This window comes from Mercenaria mercenaria, chromosome 6 (genome assembly GCF_021730395.1).
Source record: "Mercenaria mercenaria strain notata chromosome 6, MADL_Memer_1, whole genome shotgun sequence".
NCBI lineage: Eukaryota > Metazoa > Mollusca > Bivalvia > Venerida > Veneridae > Mercenaria > Mercenaria mercenaria.
The window spans coordinates 21213855-21232309 of NC_069366.1; the positions used below are offsets into that span (position 1 = coordinate 21213855).

Genomic DNA, 18455 nt, shown 5'->3' on the forward strand with positions numbered 1-18455 from the left:
GAATTTAATATCATTTTAGAAACATTCATACTATCAATTTTAGTATCTGTTAGATTCAATTTTAAGTGAAATTCAACATTTAAAAACAATTACTTATCCCGTTCAGACGGTGAGGACACTAGAAGTATCTCCTAAAAATTGTCCGACCACGTTATCTTGGAATATTAGGCTGACAGGTACAGAAATGGCAGGGGGTGAATCAAAGTCAAGTTTATCAAGCAATGTTTTACAGATGAAGGTAAATTTTGGTCTCTTTCTTGGTCTCGAAATGCATTTTTAGCTCATCTGATTTTTTGAAAAAAAATGATGAGTTATTGTCATCACTTGAGCGGTTGTCGGCGTCGGCGTCGGCGTCTGCGTCGGCGTTGCCTGGTTAAGTTTTATGTTTAGGTCAGCTTTTCTCCTAAACTATCAAAGCTATTGCTTTGAAACTTGGAATACTTGTTCACCATCATAAGCTGACCCTGTATAGCAAGAAACATAACTCCATCTTGCTTTTTGAAAGATTTATGGCCCCTTTTGTACTTAGAAAATATCAGATTTCTTGGTTAAGTTTTATGTTTAGGTCAACTTTTCTCCTAAACTATCAAAGCTATTGCTTTGAAACTTGGAATACTTGTTCACCATCATAAGCTGACCCTGTACATCAAGAAACATAACTCCATCTTGCTTTTTGCAAGATTTATTGCCCCTTTTGGACTTAGAAAATCAGTTTTCTTGGTTAAGTTTTATGTTTAGGTCAGCTTTAATCCTAAACTATCAAAGCTATTGCTTTAAAACTTGCAACACTTGTTCACCATCATAAGTTGACCCTGTACAGCAAGAAACATAACTCCGTCCTGCTTTTTGCAAGATTTATGGCCCCTTTTGGACTTAGAAAATATCAGATTTCTTGGTTAAGTTTTATGTTTAGGTCAACTTTTTCTCTTAAACTATCAAAGCTATTGCTTTGAAACTTGCAACACTTGTTCACCATCATAAGCTGACCCTGTACAGCAAGCAACATAACTCCATCCTGCTTTTTGCAAATAATTATTGCCCCTTTTGGACTTAGAAAATCATTTTCTTGGTTGAGTATTATGTTTAAGTCAACTTTTCTCATAAACTATCAAAGCTATTGCTTTAAAACTTGCAACAGTTTTTCACCATCATAAGTGGACACTGTACATCAAGAAACATAACTCTATCCTGCTTTTTGCAAGAATGATGGCCCTTTTTAGACTTAGAAAATCATGGGTAGGACAATATTTCTATTACACTAAAAAAAATCAGATGAGCGTCAGCACCCGCAAGGCGGTGCTCTTGTTTATTTCTTCCATAATTTGAAAAGAGCCATGATCCCATTTCAGTCAACACTAGGTGTGCTCAATGGATAGGTCACATGATCTGTACACTGAAATGTGCCATGATGTTTCAATCAGGCTATCTAAAATGTCCCGCATGTATATATCGAATTGATGTGCATGCAACTGGCCTGACCGAAAGGAGTAAAAATGGGTGAAATTGGTGTACGGTACCAGGCTATACAGGGTGCAGTGGAGCCTGCCAAATGGGTATCCCGAACACATGATCGGTACACCTAATGCGCCGTGGCACATGGTGTTTCAATAGGTTTATTTTGCATGTCCTGCAGGTGTACTGAAGCGATGTGTGTGCAGCTAGCTCAGCGGAAATTAATTCAAATTGAGTGAAATCAGTGTTCATGGCTAAAACAAGGTACACAGTCAATTAAGCCCACATATAAATGGGTCTTCCTGACATAAGACAGAATCGTAATAGTAACAAGCAATTCAAATTTCATTGTATAGACCTTGTTTACTGAAAGAGGGAGAACTTGTGTAGGCAGCCATTTGGTTCAGTCGTTAGTGCACTCACCCTGTAAGTGGGAGGTCTGTCAGGGCTCAGGCCCCAGACTGACTGCACATTTCTTTCACTATGTGACATTTGGCGCTCAAGGTGGGACCATGACTGTATATAATCCGAGATCATGTTCACCATGTTCTCTGTCCCATTAGAAATTTGAGGACAAATTTCATATAGCAGGGGAGTAATAATTGTTATAATATAGAACTTGATTACTAAAAAGTGGAGAATTTGTGTAGATAGCTGCTTAGTTACATTGGCAGAGCACTCATCCTGTAAGATAGGGTTCGCGGGGTGAGCCTTGGACTGACAGCAATTTTTTTCACCGTTTCACTGTAATCAGGTCCTTTAACTGAGAAACAAATCATAACACACCATAACAGTGTAAACATATTTGACCTAGTGATTTCATGGAAATAAATATTCTGACAAATGATTATTAAAATTGGAGCAAAAATCTTGAGTATAAACAAGTATTTTCTTTGATTTGACCTAGTGACCTAGTTTTTGATCACAGATGACCCATATTCGAACTCGACCTAGATTTCATCAAGGCTATCATTCATACGAAATATTATGAAAATCAATTAAAGATACCTCGGAGTGACCTTTGACAAACGGCTAACCTGGAAGCCCCACATTAGTCAAGCAGAAGGGAAGGCCCGTAGGAAGCTTGCCATGATGCGCAAAACTTGCTGGAACAATGTGGGGAGCAAATGAGCAAATACTCAAGACAGTATATCAGGGAACAGTGAGACCCCATTTGGAGTATAGCTCAACTGCCTGGTCCGCTACTGCCAAAACTAACCAACAGGCTTTAGACAAGGTTCAGAACCAAGCATTGTGGATCATGACAGTTGCTACAAAGTCTACACCAATCTCCTTCATGGAGAAGCTAACAGGCACACAGCCGTTACAAGACAAAAGACATGCAAAGGTTCTGCTTCAAGCAGAGAAGTTCAGGTCTTTTCAAGACCATCCCATGAAAGCCAAGCTAGATGGCTACACAAAGAATCGGCTCAAACGTAGCAACTTCATACATGAGGCAAAGAAACTCAACCGAGAGTTCAAAACTGAGCTGAGCATACCAACGACTCCCCTAGGTAGTGAAGACATTATAAAACCACTAGCGAATGATCTGTCCTCAGTAACTGTGAGACTTGCTGTTCCTCGTCTTGACTGCGGGAAGCAAGAGGATGAAGGCATTCGGAAGAGCCTCACACTTGCTATGATCAATGAAGACTATCCTCCGGAATCATGGACTCATGTCTTTACAGATGGATCAGCCACATATGCCGTCAAATATGGAGGAGCAGGAGTTTTCATTCAATACCCATCCGGCAAGAGAGAAACACTACATGCAGCCACAGGAAAACACTGCAGCAATTACAAGGCAGAGACTGAAGCACTCATGAAGGCCGTCTCAATGGTTGAAGACTCGGCAGAAGAAAGCTCCTCAGTCGTCTTTCTCACAGATGCACTGTCTGTCATGGAAGCGCTGATCAACAATAAAGCTCCGCAGCTAGCCAGGAGAATGCAGAGCCTGAGTATAACCTGCAAAGTAGCACTTCAGTGGATTCCATCCCATTGTGGACATGCAGGCAATGAAGAGGCAGACAAACTGGCTAAGCTAGGAGCTCAAGTCAGAACAGCCAACAGAACCTGTGAGTTACAAGGAGAAAGTCACTATCATCAAGGCACTAACGAGACCAAGGATGGAGGAAGATGCTTTGCATCTCCTTGATCGGTCTGAATAAATGATGATGGTCAGGCTCCACTCAGGGCATAACAAGCTCAATGCTCACATGTACAAGAAATACAGACTGACATCATCACCAACTTGTCCATGTGGTGAAGAAGATCAGACTGCGGAGCATATACTTCAGAGATGTAAAAGGCATGACCAGGAGCGAGCTGCGACTTAGCCGATAGATACCTCAATCCACCAGAAACTGTATGGAGGCATTGAGGATCTGCGGCAAACCACAAGTTTCATCGAGGCTACTGGTCTGACAGTGTAGTCGCGAACGACAAGAAGAAGAAGAAGAGAATTGAAAAATACAGCCTCTACCGCATACACAAGGTTTTTCTTTGATTTGACCTAGTGACCTAGTTTTTGACCCCAGACTACCCATATTTGAACTTGACCTAGATTTCATCAAGGCAACCAATCTGACCAATTTTATGAAAATCAAGTGTAAAATGTAGCCCCTATTGCAAACACAAGGTTTTTATTTTATTTGACCTAGTGACCTAGTTTTTGAACCCAGATGACCCATATTCGAACTTTACTTAGATTTCATCAATGCTATCATTCTGACAAAATTTCATGAAGATCAGTTGAAAAATACAGCCTGTATCGCACACACGAGGTTTTTCTTTGATTTAACCTAGTGACCTACTTTTTGACCCTAGATGACCCATATTCCAATTCTATCTAGATTTCATCAAGGCAATCATTCTGACTTAATTTCATGATGATCATTTGAAAAATACAGCCTTTATCGCATACGCAAGGTTTTTCTTTGCTTTGACCTAGTTACCTACTTTTTGACCTCAGATGACCCATTTTCAAACTCGGCCTAGATTTCATCAAGGTTATCATTCTGACTTAATTTCATGAAGATCAATTGAAAAATACAGTCTCTATCGCATACAGAAGGTTTTCCTTTGATTTGACCTGGTGATCTACTTTTTGACCTCAGATGACCCATATTCGAACTTGACCTAAATTTCATCAAGGCATTCATTCTGACCAAAATTCATGAAGATTGATTGAAAAATACACCCTCTATTACATATACAAAGTTTTTCTTGGATTTGACCTAGTGACCTAGTTTTTGACCCACGATGACCCATTTCCAATCTCGGCCTAGATTTCATCAAGGAATCATTCTGACCAAAATTCATGAAGACTAATTGAAAAATACAGCCTCTATCACATACACAAGGTTTTTCTTTGTTTTGACCTAGTGACCTAGTTTTTGACCCCAGATGACCCATTTTCGAACTTTGCCTAGATTTCATCAAGGTTATCATTCTGACCAAAATTCATGAGGACTAATTGAAAAATACAGCTTCTATCTCATACACAAAGTTTTTCTTTGATCTGACCTAGTGACCTAGTTTTTGAACCCAGATGACCCATTTTCGAACTCGGCCTAGTTTTCATCAAAGTAATCATTCTGACCAAATTTCATAAAGATCAGTTGAAAAATACAGCCTCTATCTCATACACAAGCTAAATGTTGACAGACGACAGACAGACAGAAGCTGGACGCTGGACATCGAGCGATCACAAAAACTCACCTGAGCAATGCTCAGGTGAGCTAAAAAGTTAACATATATGAATGTCAGGTATAAATTCATCACCTTCATGACATCAGCACAACATCACAGTGTCACAATGTTGATGTAGAATGGCTAACTTAAGCAGCTGTCAGAAATTAATGTTCACTTCAGTTTAAGTCCCCGTCCATGCTTGGTTATTGATACGGGCTAGACTGGAAGGAAATTGTATATTTTGTGGACAGCAATTATACATTATGCAAAAATGTGTTTGAAAACAAAGGTTATGAAAATGCTATTGAGTAAGTTAACATAATAGTGAAATAGTTACCTGTTTATAAAATCAGCATGCGGCACTTTAAATGTAAAAATCCTCGATCACGGAGAGACAGATAGAGAACGGAAATAAATCTGCTAGATGTCTTAGTTATATTTGTCGTTGAATAAATTCATTTTTAGCTCACCTGTCACATAGTGACAAGGTGAGCTTTTGTGATCGCGCAGCGTCCATGCATCCGTGCATAAACTTTTGCTTGTGACCACTCTAGAGGTCACATTTTTTGTGGAATCTTTATGAAAGTTGGTCTGAATGTTCATCTTGATGATATCTAGGTCAAGTTCGAACTGGGTCAACTGTGGTCAAAAACTAGGTCAGTAGGTCTAAAAATAGGAAAACCTTGTGACCTCTCAAAGGGGCCATACTTTTAAATGATTTTCATGAAAGTTGATCAGAATGTTCACCTGATGATAAGGTCGGTTAAAACGGGGTCAGGGCCCTTCATTACTACCCAAAGGTCAAATAACAAAAAACCTTGTGACCTCTCTAGAGGCCAAATATTTTTCAGGGGATCTGTAAAAAAAGTTGGGTCAAAATTTTCTCTTATGATATCTAGGCAAGTGCAAACGGGGTCAACTGCATAAAAAACTACAGTGGGTCAAAATAGAAAAACTTTGGACCCCTAGGGGCCATACTTTTGAATGGATCTTGATGAAAATTGGTCGACTGTTCATCTTGATGAAATCAGGTCAAGTTTGAAACTGGTCACTCCTAAATAATGGGTATAGTCAATTAACAAAAAAACCTTTGTACCTCTGTAGGGCCGTTTTTTCAGGATCTGTAAAAGTGGTCGATGTTCATCTTGATGTACTAGGTCGTTTTTAAAAACGGTCAAGTACGTCAAAAACTATGTCATGGGTCAAAAAATAAAAAACCCTGTGACCCCCTAGAGGCCATATTTTTCAAGGGACTTCTTGAAAGAAAGTCGAATTTTCCCTGAGATATATCAGGCAATTCGAAACTTGAAAAATATGGCCTCTAGAGAGTCAAAAGGTTTTTTTAGCTCACCTTCACAAGTGAAAAGGTGATTTTTTGTGATCGCGGGGCCCCTTCCGTCCTGTCGTCCCCGTGCCATTCCGGCATCAGCGCCCGTCCGTAAACTTTGCTTTTGACCACTCTAGGGTCACTTTTTTTCAGGGGGTTTTTTTAAAATTTGGTCAAATTTTTCCCTTGATATTCTGGTCAATTTAAAACTGGTCACGTGCCTTCAAAACTAGGTCTAGGTCTAAAATAAAAAAACCTTTGTGACCTCTCTAGAGGCCATATATTTCACAAGATCTTCATGAAAATTGTCAAATGTTCATCTTGATGTATCTAGGTCAAGTCGAAGCTGGGTCCGTGAGGTCAAAACTATTAGAAAGTTAAAAATGGGAAAAACCTTGTTATAATCAGCTAGCGGCCTTAAATAAAATTTCACAAGACTGATGAAAAATTCTGTCAGAATGTACTTAGTGATATTTGGTCGTTGAAAACGGGTTTAGTCCGTCACAAACAAGTCATAGGTAAAAATGCATCCTGCAAAACCTTATGACCCTCCAAAGAGCCATATTTTTTTTGGAACTTTATGAAAGTTGGTCTGAATGTTCATCTGATGATATCTAGGTCAAGTTCAAAACTGGGTCACTGGGTCAAAAACTAGGTCAGTAGGTCTAAAAATGGGAAAACCTTGTGACCTCTCTAGAGGCCATAATTTTAAAGATCTTCATGAAAGTTGATCAGAATGTTCACCTTGATGATATCTAGGTCAGATTTGAAATGGGTCACGTGCCTTCATAAACTGGGCCCAGTAAGTCAAAGTAATAAAAAAACCTTGTGACCTCTGTAGAGGCCATATTTTTAATGGATCTGCATGAAAATTGGTCAGAATGTTCATCTTGATGATATCTGGGCAAGTTCGAAACTGGGTCAACTGCGTCCAAAACTAGGTCAGTAGGTCTAAAAATAGAAAATCCTTGTGACCACTCTAAGGCCATACTTTTGCAATTGATCTTGATGAAATTGGTCAACTGTTCACCTTGAGATATCTAGATCAATTTGAAACTGGTCACGTGCGGTCCATTAACTAGGTCATTAGGTCAATAATAGAAAAACCTTGTGACCTCTGTAGAGGCCATACTTGTGAATGGATCTTATGAAATTGGTCTGAATGTTCATCTTGATGATATCTAGGTCAAGTTTGAAATGGGTCAAGTCCGTCAAAAAGTATGTCAGTAGGTCTAAAAATAAAAAACCCGTTGTGACCTCTCTAGAGGCCATACTTTAAATGGATCTTTTGAAAGTTGGTCAGAATGTTCATCTTGATGATATATCAGGTCAAGTTGAAACTGGGTCAAGCGATCAAAAACTACCGTACAGAAAGGTGTTTTTGAATAAGTCCTTGTGACCTCCTCGTCAGTCCGGCATACCCTTGAATGGATCTTTTCATGAAAATTTGGGTCAGAATGTTCACCTTGATGATATCTAGGTCAAGTTTGAAACTGGGTCACTGCCTTTAAAAACTAGGTCAGTAGGTCTAAATAAAAAAAAACCTTGTGACCTCTCTAGAGGCCATAATTTCACAGTCTTCATGAAAATTGGTCTGAATGTTCATCTTGATGGTATCTAGTCAAGTTCAAAAGCTGGGTCACTGCGGTCAAAAACTAGGTCAGTAGGTCTAAAAATAGAAAAATCTTTGACCTCTCTAGAGGCCATATATTTCACAAGATCTTCATGAAAATTGGTCAGAACGTTCACCTTGATGATATCTAGGTCAAGTTCGAAACTGGGTTACGTGCCGTCAAAAACTAGGTCAGTAGGTCAAATAATAGAAAAACCTTATGACCTCTCTAAACGCCATATTTTTCATTCGAACTGTATGAAAGTTGGTCTCAATGTTCATCTTGATGATATCTAGGTCAGGTTCGAAACTGGGTCACGTGCGGTCAAAAACTGGGTCAGTAGGTCTAAAAATAGAAAACCCTTGTGACCTCTCTAGAGGCCATATATTTCATGAGATCTTCATGAAAATTGGTCAGAATGTTCACCTTGATGATATCTAGGTCAGATTTGAAAGTGGGTCACATGCCTTCAAAAACTAGGTCAGTAAGTCAAGTAATAGAAAAACCTTGTGACCTCTGTAGAGGCCATATTTTTAATGTGATCTGCATGAAAATTGGTCAGAATGTTCATCTTGATGATATCTAGGTCAAGTTCGAAACTGGGTCAACTGCAGTCCAAAACTAGGTCAGTAGGTCTAAAAATAGAAAATCCTTGTGACCACTCTAGAGGCCATATTTTTCAATTGATCTTCATGAAAATTGGTCTGAATGTTCACCTTGATGATATCTAAATCAAATTTGAAACTGGGTCACGTGCGGTCCAAAACTAGGTCATTAGGTCAAATAATAGAAAAACCTTGTGACCTCTCTAGAGGCCATACTTGTGAATGGATCTCCATAAAAATTGGTCAGAATGTTCATCTTGATGATATCTAGGTCAAGTTCGAAAGTGGGTCACGTGCCATCAAAAGTAGGTCATAGGTCAAATATGAAAAAACGTTGACCTCTCTAGAGGCCATATTTTTCAGGGGATCTGTATGAAAGTTGGTCTGAATGTTTATCTTGATGATATATAGGTCAAGTTTGAAACTGGGTCAACTGCGATCAAAAACTAGGTCAGAAGGTCTTGAAATAAAAAAACCTTGTGACCTCTCTAGAGGCCATACCCTTGAATGGATCTTCATGAAAATTTGTCAGAATGTTCACCTTGATGATATCTAGGTCAAGTTTGAAACTGGGTCACTCGCCTTTAAAAACTAGGTCAGTAGGTCAAATAATAAAAAAACCTTGTGACCTCTCTAGAGGCCATACTTTTCATTGGCTCTGTATGAAAGTTGGTCTGAATGTTCATCTTGATGACATCTAGGTCAAGTTTGAAACTGGGTCAACTGCGGTCAAAAACTAGGTCAGTAGGTCTAAAATTAGAAAAATCTTTTGACCTCTCTAGAGGCCATATTTTTCAATGGATCTTCATGAAAATTGATCTGAATGTTCACCTTGATGATATGTAGGTCAGTTTAGAAACTGGGTCACGTGCGGTCAAAAACTAGGCCAGTAGGTATAAAAATAGAAAAACGTTGTGACCTCTCTAGAGACCATATTTTTCAATGGATCTTCATGAAAATTGGTCAGAATTTTTATCTTGATAATATCTAGGTCAAGTTCAAAACTGGGTCACATGAGCTCAAAAACTAGGTCACTATGTCAAATAATAGAAAAACAACCTCATACTCAAAACTGGGTCATGTGGGAAGAGGTGAGCGATTCAGGACCATCATGGTCCTCTTGTTATTATTTGACTTACTGACCTAGTTTTTGAAGGCACATGACCCAGCTTCGAACTTGACCTAGATATCACAAGGTTTTTCTATTTTTAGACCTACTGACCTAGTTTTGGACCGCACGTGACCCAGTTTCGAACTTGACCTAGATATCATCAAGATGAACATTCTGGCCAACTTTCATAAAGATCCCATGAAAAATGTGACCTCTAGAGTGGTCACAAGCAAAAGGTTATGCACGCACGGACGCCACGCGATCACAAAAGCTCACCTTGTCACTTTGTGACAGGTGAGCTAAAAACATTGTGTCCTCTCTAGAGGCCATATTTGAAAATCATGAAAATTAGTCAGAATGTTCACCTGGATGATATCTAGGTCTAGTTCGAAACTGGGTCACGTGTTGTCAATAACTAGGTCAGTAGGTCAAATAATAAAAAACCTTGTGACCTCTCTAGAGGCCATATTTTTCAATGGATCTTCATGAAAATTGGTCAGAATTTTTATCTTGATGATATCTAGGTCAGGTTCAAAACTGGGTCACATGAGCTCAAAAACTAGGTCACTGTGTGAAATAATAGAAAAAAACAACATCATACTTGAATCAAAACTGGGTCATGTGGGGACAGGTGAGCGATTCAGGACCATCATGGTCCTCTTGTTTGGGAGTTCAAATGCGAAGGAATTATATCGTAAGAAGTCAGCTCAGTTATTCTAGGCCAAGTGCAGGCTTTGAGATCAAAGGTTTACAGATGTGTATTGTGTTGGTTCAAGACTGTATCATCAATAAGGGAATATTACTCTCTGAAATGATTTCCATAGTGAGATGAAGTGTCACACAAGTGATGACCCAGGCACTTAAGTGCTAGGTCAAAGTTTTCCACAAGTGTTGTTGTGTTTCATCTTTCATTCAAGGGTGTTTTTTCTCTACTAGAGAAAAGGGCTTGCACTTGCTATTTGTTGGGAGCGGGCAATAGTTTGATATTTGGACAAATTGGAAAAGTGTTAGGAGTTAATTTTGGGGGAAAACTGCTTGCTTTTTAGCTCGACTATTCAAAGAATAGTCTAGCTATTCTACTCACCCTGGCGTCGGCGTCGGCGTCGGTGTCACACCTTGGTTAAGTTTTTGCATGCAAGTACATACATGCCCCCTTTTGGACTTAGAAAATTTTGGTTAAAGTTTTACATGCAAGTTACTATCTCCAAAACTAATGCAGATATTGGTTTGAAACTTCACATGTGTCTTCGGGGTTATAAAACTAGTTGATAGCAGCAAGTCCCATAACTCCGACTTTCATTTTGGCCAAATTATGCCCCCTTTTGGACTTAGAAAATTCTGGTTAAAGTTTTGCATGCAAGTACATACAACTATTTCTAAAAGGCATATAGATTTGAAACTTATTTTTTCTTTTTCTAGATCAATTACCAACCTCACTGGGTCAAGACCCATAACTCTGACATGTATTTTGAGCAAATTATGCCCCCTTTTAGACTTAGAAAATTTTGGTTAAAGTTTAACCAAAATTTTCTATCTCCAAAACTAATGCAGATATGATTTGAAACTTCACATGTGTCTTCGGGTTATAAAACTAGTTGATAGCAGCAAGTCCCATAACTCTGACTTCATTTTGGGCCAAATTATGCCCCCTTTGGACTTAGAAAATTCTGGTTAAAGTTTTGCGTGCAAGTACATACAACTATTTCTAAAAGGCATATAATTTTAAAACTTTTTTTTTTCTAGATCAATGACCAACCTCACTGGGTTCAAGTCCCATAACTCTGACATGTTTTTTGAGCAAATTATGCCCCCTTTTAGATTTAGAAAATTTTGGTTAAAGTTTTACATGCAAATTATTATCTCCAAAACTAATGCAGATATTGATTTGAAACTTCACATGTGTCTCGGGGTTATAAAACTTTGATAGGATCAAGTCCCATAACTCTGACCTTCATTTTGGCCAATTATCCCCCTTTTGGACTTAGCAAATTCTGGTTAAGTTTTGCGTGCAAGTACATACAGCTATTACAAAAGCATATAGATTTGAACTTATTTTTTCTTTTTCTAGATCAATACTTACCTCACTGGATCAAGTCCCATAACTCTGGCATGTATTTTTGCAAATTATGCCCCCTTTTGGACTTTGTAAATTCTGGTTAAAGTTTTACATGCAAGTTTCTATCTCCAAAACTAATGCAGATATTGAATTGAAACTTCTCATGTGCCTTTGGGGTTATAAAACTAGTTGATAGCAGCAAGTCCCATAACTGATATGCATTTTGGTCAAATTATTCCCCCTTTTGAACTTAAAACTCTTTTGATATTTAACTTTTTTGGGTAATATTTTCCTGTTTCTGGGTCAATATTTCAAATAGTCGAGCTTGGCTGTCTTACGGACAGCTCTTGTTATAAGAAAATTCTTTGCCTGTAAACAGCTTCTGTTTAATATAGAAGGGGAAAATGCCTTGGCAGCCTTGTACATACTATGAAATCATTTATATTGGTTGGGAACTAATTTTCTTGGATTTCATGGTTGAGTCAATCCATGAAGTTTGTTCCCAAGACCAAGTAAAATTCCAATTTGTTTTATGTTCAAAATTTGAAATCCGCACATTCACATCCTGGTGAAATAGTTGTTTTCACCAATGCCAGGAAATGTCTTGCCTGTGAAAGTAAATACACTTCATATAACAGGTTTGCATATTTCACAACATTTCCAGAATACGTATCAAAATGTATGGTCACACTGACATACCAACAACAATCACACCTATTGGCTATGCAAACAAGTAAAGAAAATGTCAGAAGTTTGCAAATACACTGTATCTGTATCTCAGCTAAATTTATGTATAAACGGAAAAAGCCCAGTTTGATAGAGGCATCTCTAGGAAATCACATCACAGTTTCAAAGTGATCTACACAAAGCTAATCATGTGTCAGTGTATGTTTTTAAATTTGAAAAATCTTCATTTAAATGCCATTTATTTAGCATCCCATTTGCAATATTCTTTTGCAGTTTATGAAAAGGAGTGCACTTCGGATAGAAAAAGAAAAAAGTGAAGAAGAAAGAAAGCACGAGATAGATGATGAACATTGGGTTTTGGACTTGCCACCCATTGAACAAAAAGAGTAAGCTTTGCTTAATTTGTAGCCAGTTTCTCCTGCATGAAACGAATTTTTAGTTTGGACAAAGATGGTCTTTTGATCAGGTCATAATATTATGTCATTCATCTGTTTACTACCAATAATTACGGGTGGATTGTACATGGCTTAAAAACCTCCTGCTTTATGTTGCTACGATTTTTCTTATGTGGCTAAAAAAAGAGAGTTTGTTTGTTTGTTTTGGGTTTAAGGCCGTTTTTCGACAGTATTTCAGTCATGTAATGGCGGGCAGTTTACCTAACCGATGTTCCTGGATTCTGTACCAGTACGAACCTGTTCTCTGCAAGTAACTGCCAACTTCCCCACATGAATCAGAGGTGGAGGACTAATGATTTCAGACACAATGTTGTTTATCAAATAGTCACGGAGAACATACGCCCCACCCAAGGATCAAACTCACGACCCCGCGATCCGTAGACCAACGCTCTACCTATTGAGCTAAGCGGGCGGGCTCTAAAAAAAAAGTACGTAAGAATAGTCACATAAGCACAACTATGTATAAACGTCTGTGTATAAACATTTTCCTTTAAATGTTATCATTTTATCAACTGTTTGATAGATTTTCTCTACACCCAGTCTTTAGCATCTGTACCTGAACTTTTCTCATCCTACTTTGCTGTACACATATGCAGTACTTGACATAGCTAAAAAAAAAAAAAGAAAATCTCTAAGTAACTGCTTGATTGGTCTATATTAGTCTGTGTAATCATTGCTTTACACACATTTGACTGGTGTATCACTTGCAAGACCGTTAGTTAGTTAGTTAGCATAGCACGAGTGATTTAATTATTCGCATCCAAACGACTGCCCATGTTTTATTAATTGATAAAATTATTGGAACATATTTATTATTTCGATTCTAACAACGCAAATAATTCGCATTTTACAGTACTACATTTTCAGCGTAATACGTCATTCGGGTCATATGCTGTTACAATTTACCCCCTATGGTTAGAAAGTGTTGCATAGCCAATGGAACGTATAGATATTTGTTTCTTTTTTATCTGAATTTTGAGAAGTATTTATAAATTAGTAATCTAACAACTCGCAAACTAATTATGAACAAAATCATCAAATTAGGCGAGCTGACCCTGTGTTACGAGTTACGAGCTTAACTTTTATATGACGTCACATCAATATGACATCATACTTTATGTCATACATTTATGACATCACCGCTAAATCATAATTGAGCTAATTGAATTCGCTCGTAGAGATCAAAACGTGTTTTACGGTTCTAACATAAGTCAGTATGACTTTTTATCATATTTATGTCTTCTGAAATGCTGTTTTCAACCGTTTGGCCCTGAAATAATTCGTATGTAATGGAACTGAAGTTGATTCTCTTATGTCACAATCATAGGGGAGTGAAATGTAACAACCATCCATATTTTATCGAAGATTCATGTATAGGCGATTTCGCTATATGTTTATATAGCAATTGCTGCGGATCGTGTTAGAATTGACAGATAACACGCTAGACATTGTAACCCTTTGGGCATCTAGATGTTTTTAATCAAGTATATACAAAATATAGTAGTCATTTAAGCCCCATTCTCCTCTCTTTTATTTGCTGTAATAATAATTATGAAGAGAAGCTTGTTACATATATGAGCCATGCCATGGGAAAACCAACATAGTGGCTTTGCGACCAGCATGGATCCAGACCAGCCTGCGCATCCGCGCAGTCTGGTCAGGATCCATGCTGTTCGCCAACAGTTTCTTTAATTGCAAAAGGCTTTGAAAGCGAACAGCATGGATCCTGACCAGACTGCGCAGGCTGGTCTGGATCCATGCTGGTCGCAAAGCCACTATGTTGGTTTTCTCATGGTGCGGCTCATATTCTTAACCGTTATACTGCAGGTGAACACCTGTATTAAGTGACCACTTGAATTTAACAGTCACTCAACTTCCTAAATTTTTTGTTTTTATTTCAACCGCCTGCCTGAAGCAGCCAGACAGTATTAGTCCTTTATCTGGCTGGTTAATATGGGTTTCATTGTATTGTCTTTTTCAGAAGTAAATATATTTTTGAACCCAGCTATCAGAGATGTGAAAGTCTAATGTATGGAAGGATGTCTTTTAAAGGGTTCAACCAAGAGGTAGAGGTGAGTATTGTTTGAATTTTTTTGAAGGTTGGAGGTGCGGAGATGTCTGTTCAAACTATTTTTGTGTTCATATAGGAATATAAGATTATATTTTTGCCTAGAAGGCTGATTGCATATAGGGCACGGTTCAAAATTAGCACCGTACGTGTACTTTACTAAGACTCTTTTATAATTATGTTACACATATGATTTATTGACCAATGTTTTGCTAGATATTTTATGCCTGGTGATTGACCCTGCATCTTGTTTCTTGTATTATAGAAGTTGATGGCTCAGAACAATGAAAGGCTTCAATTAGAGGATGCAGAAAGAAGGGAAAATGAAACAAGTGTTAATGATGAGGAAATGGCACAGAGGTATTCCTTTCTCTGCTTATTATACGCCCGAAGGGACATATTATGTTATGACGCCAGTGTCCGTCCGTTAGCAATTTCGTGTCCGCTCTGTAACTCTTGAACCCCTTGAAGGATTTCAAAGAAACTTGACAGAAATGTTCACCACACGGAGACGATGTGCAGAGCGCTTGTTTCGGATGACTAGCTTCAAGGTCAAGGTCACACTTAGGGGTCAAAGGTCATATGAGTGTGTTTCGTGTCCGCTCTGTAACTCTTGAACTGCTTGAAGGATTTCAAAGAAACTTGGCACAAATGTTCACCACACTGAGACGATGTGCAGAGCGCTTGTTTCAGATAACTAGCTTCAAGGTCAAGGTCACACTTAGGAGTGAAAGGTCATATATGACTTTGCTGTGTCCGCTCTGTAACTCTTGAACTGCTTGAAGGATTACAAAGAAACTTGGCACAAATGTTCACCACACTGAGGCGACATGCAGAGCGCATGTTTTGGATGACTCGCTTCAAGGTCAAGGTCACACTTAGGGGTCAAAGGTCATATATCACTTTGCTTTGTGTATATTGCTCTACATTGCAGTGCTCTTGTTTTTATTTGGCAGATCCCTTTTTTGTTCTCTTACAGTATTTTTTTTTTTTGTATTACTTCCCTTTTTTGTTACTTTAAATAGCTTATTTTGAAACTTTTTTATTATTGGCCGTAGGGAAAAACCGAGACTACTTTTCTGTGGTACAGCATGGATGGTACATCCAATTTTTAGATGTATTTTGACATAACTTTACCTGGTAAGATTTTTTTTGTGGACTTAGAATTTTTTTTGGAATTTCTTCTTTTTGTTGTTCCTGTCCTTTGGGCTTCAACAGTCAAGTTCTTTAAATTTTGCTCCCATCCTCTGGTGTAACCCTTCGGGCGTATATTGCCCCGCTTGGAGGCGCTCTTGTTCTAAGATTCTAATGATCTTATGTGCCAGCCTGTATAAGAAGGGGTTTCCCACTGCAAGGGCAGCAGGGCATTGGAAACTTAGCATTTGTGAGGTTTCTTAACCCCAGTGTTCACGGGTTGCGGAAATAGCAGACATGTTAGATCATTTTTACCTGCCAGCAACTTTTGATTTCTATTGTGATATAGGTAGATGGCTTTTACTTACCAGTGAACATCTGTTTTCTAAGGGTTGGGAAAACTGGCAGACACGTTAGCTCATGCCTTGTCTACCAGCAAGATTTGTTATAAACAGGTCAATGGTTTTTAAGTGAACATTTCCTCTGAACCTGCTGGTCAGAATAAATTCAATTACACAAAACTTGATCAGAATCACCATGGTACAGACCTCTCTCTCAAGTTGAATGTAAAATGGTTAAAAGATGTCAACTTGACCCCTTTCAGTGGCTGCCTGTTAAAAATATTTAAAAGTAAAGAAAAGAACTTTAAACAACTTCTCTTTATGAACCATTGAATGTATTTTCACTTTACATGGTCTGTAGCAATGTGGCAAGGATTTCTCTCAAGTTTTGCTTCACTTCTTTGAGGAGCCACCAGAGTTAAAATAGAAAATCCTACGAACAACTTCTAGTTATGAGCCACTTGATAGACCTTCACAATTTTAGTCTATAACATCCTTGTATGAACTTTTAATTTTTTTTTTAATTGGTTCAGCTTGACAGCTTTAGAGGGCCACCAATGCTAAAAGAGAAAAACCTCTAGGCACCTTTTTCTCATAATGGAACTTGACCAAACTTTGCTTATATCATCCCTGTACAGAGTATGGTTCAGCTTGACCCCTTTTAATAGCTTTTAGAGCTAGAAATAGAAAAACTTTTAAAAAAATTCTTCTCATGAACAGGGGCCTCCGTGGCCGAGTGGTTAAGGTCGCTGACTTCAAATCACTTGCCCCTCATCGATGTGGGTTGGAGCCTCAGTCGTGGTGTTGAATTCTTCATGTGAGGAAGCCATCGAGCTGGCTTACGGAAGGTCGGTGGTTCTACCCAGGTGCCCGCTCGTGATGAAATAATGCACGGAGGGGCACCTGGGGTCTTCCTCCACCATCAAAGATGGAAAGTCGCCATATGACCTATAATTGTGTCGGTGCGACGCTAAACCCAACAAAACAAAAAAAAATCTTCTCCTGAACAACCTGATGGGTCTTCACCAAACTTGGTCTGTAGCATCCTGGTATAGACCTGTCACATGTTTGTTCAAATGGTTCCACTTAACATGTTTTAGGGGCCACCAGAGCTGAAAATATAAAAACCCTTTAAATTACTTCTTCTCAAGAACAACATGTTTCATCTTCACCAAACATGGCCTGTAGAAGCCTTGTATGAACCTTTCTAAAATTCAGTTATATAGTTCCAATTGGCCCCTTTTAAGTCACCACCAGAGTTAAAAGAAAGAAGGAGTATTACTAGTTTAATAGTTAATGTTATTGCATTCATGCATGCGTAGTCGAGCCTTGCTCTCCTCTGATAGCTCTTCATGTCTGTATTTACAGTGGCCCGATATTCACTGCTTTCTCCATTTATTGAAAACTGGCAATAGTGCTATACTCCAAGATGATAAAGACAGTAATCTTAATGACCTTTTAATATATTGTAGGTTTCAGAGTTTGAGTGATACAATAAACAAAAGATTTCTAACAAAACGGCAAAGACAGTCAGAGCCAAAAGAAAAATCGAAAAGTTCCAGCAAAAAAGTGAAAAAACAGTTCATTAAACCAACAGATGACTGATGTCTGGTCACAATTTAGTAATTACTTTGAGTGGACCTTCACAAAGTATCAACTGAGGAGGTGTAAGAATATGGCCACAGCACCATTACCAAAAAGTTGTGATATGTAATGAGTTAACATTGCTGCAGATGATCTGTTTACAGTTACATTTTACACGCTATTTTAAGGCATTATGACATGACGATGTGTCACATTCTAAAACCATATATCTACCCAGCTTACTTTTTTCAATTATCTCCCTTTATTGAATGTCCATTCCAATTTCGTGTCCGGTCTGTAACTTACTTGATTTTGGATGGATTTCAGAA

General features: G+C 38.3%; 1 protein-coding gene across 1 annotated transcript; it reads left to right on the forward strand.

Annotated features, from left to right (window-relative positions):
- Positions 1-87: 87 nt before the first annotated feature.
- LOC123549457 (M-phase phosphoprotein 6-like) lies at positions 88-18455 on the forward strand. The gene is made up of 5 exons (XM_045337568.2): positions 88-238; positions 12818-12930; positions 14981-15071; positions 15333-15427; positions 18015-18455. The coding sequence occupies exons 1-5, from the start codon at positions 185-187 to the stop codon at positions 18145-18147; spliced, it is 486 nt and encodes a 161-aa protein (XP_045193503.2). The 5' UTR covers positions 88-184; the 3' UTR covers positions 18148-18455.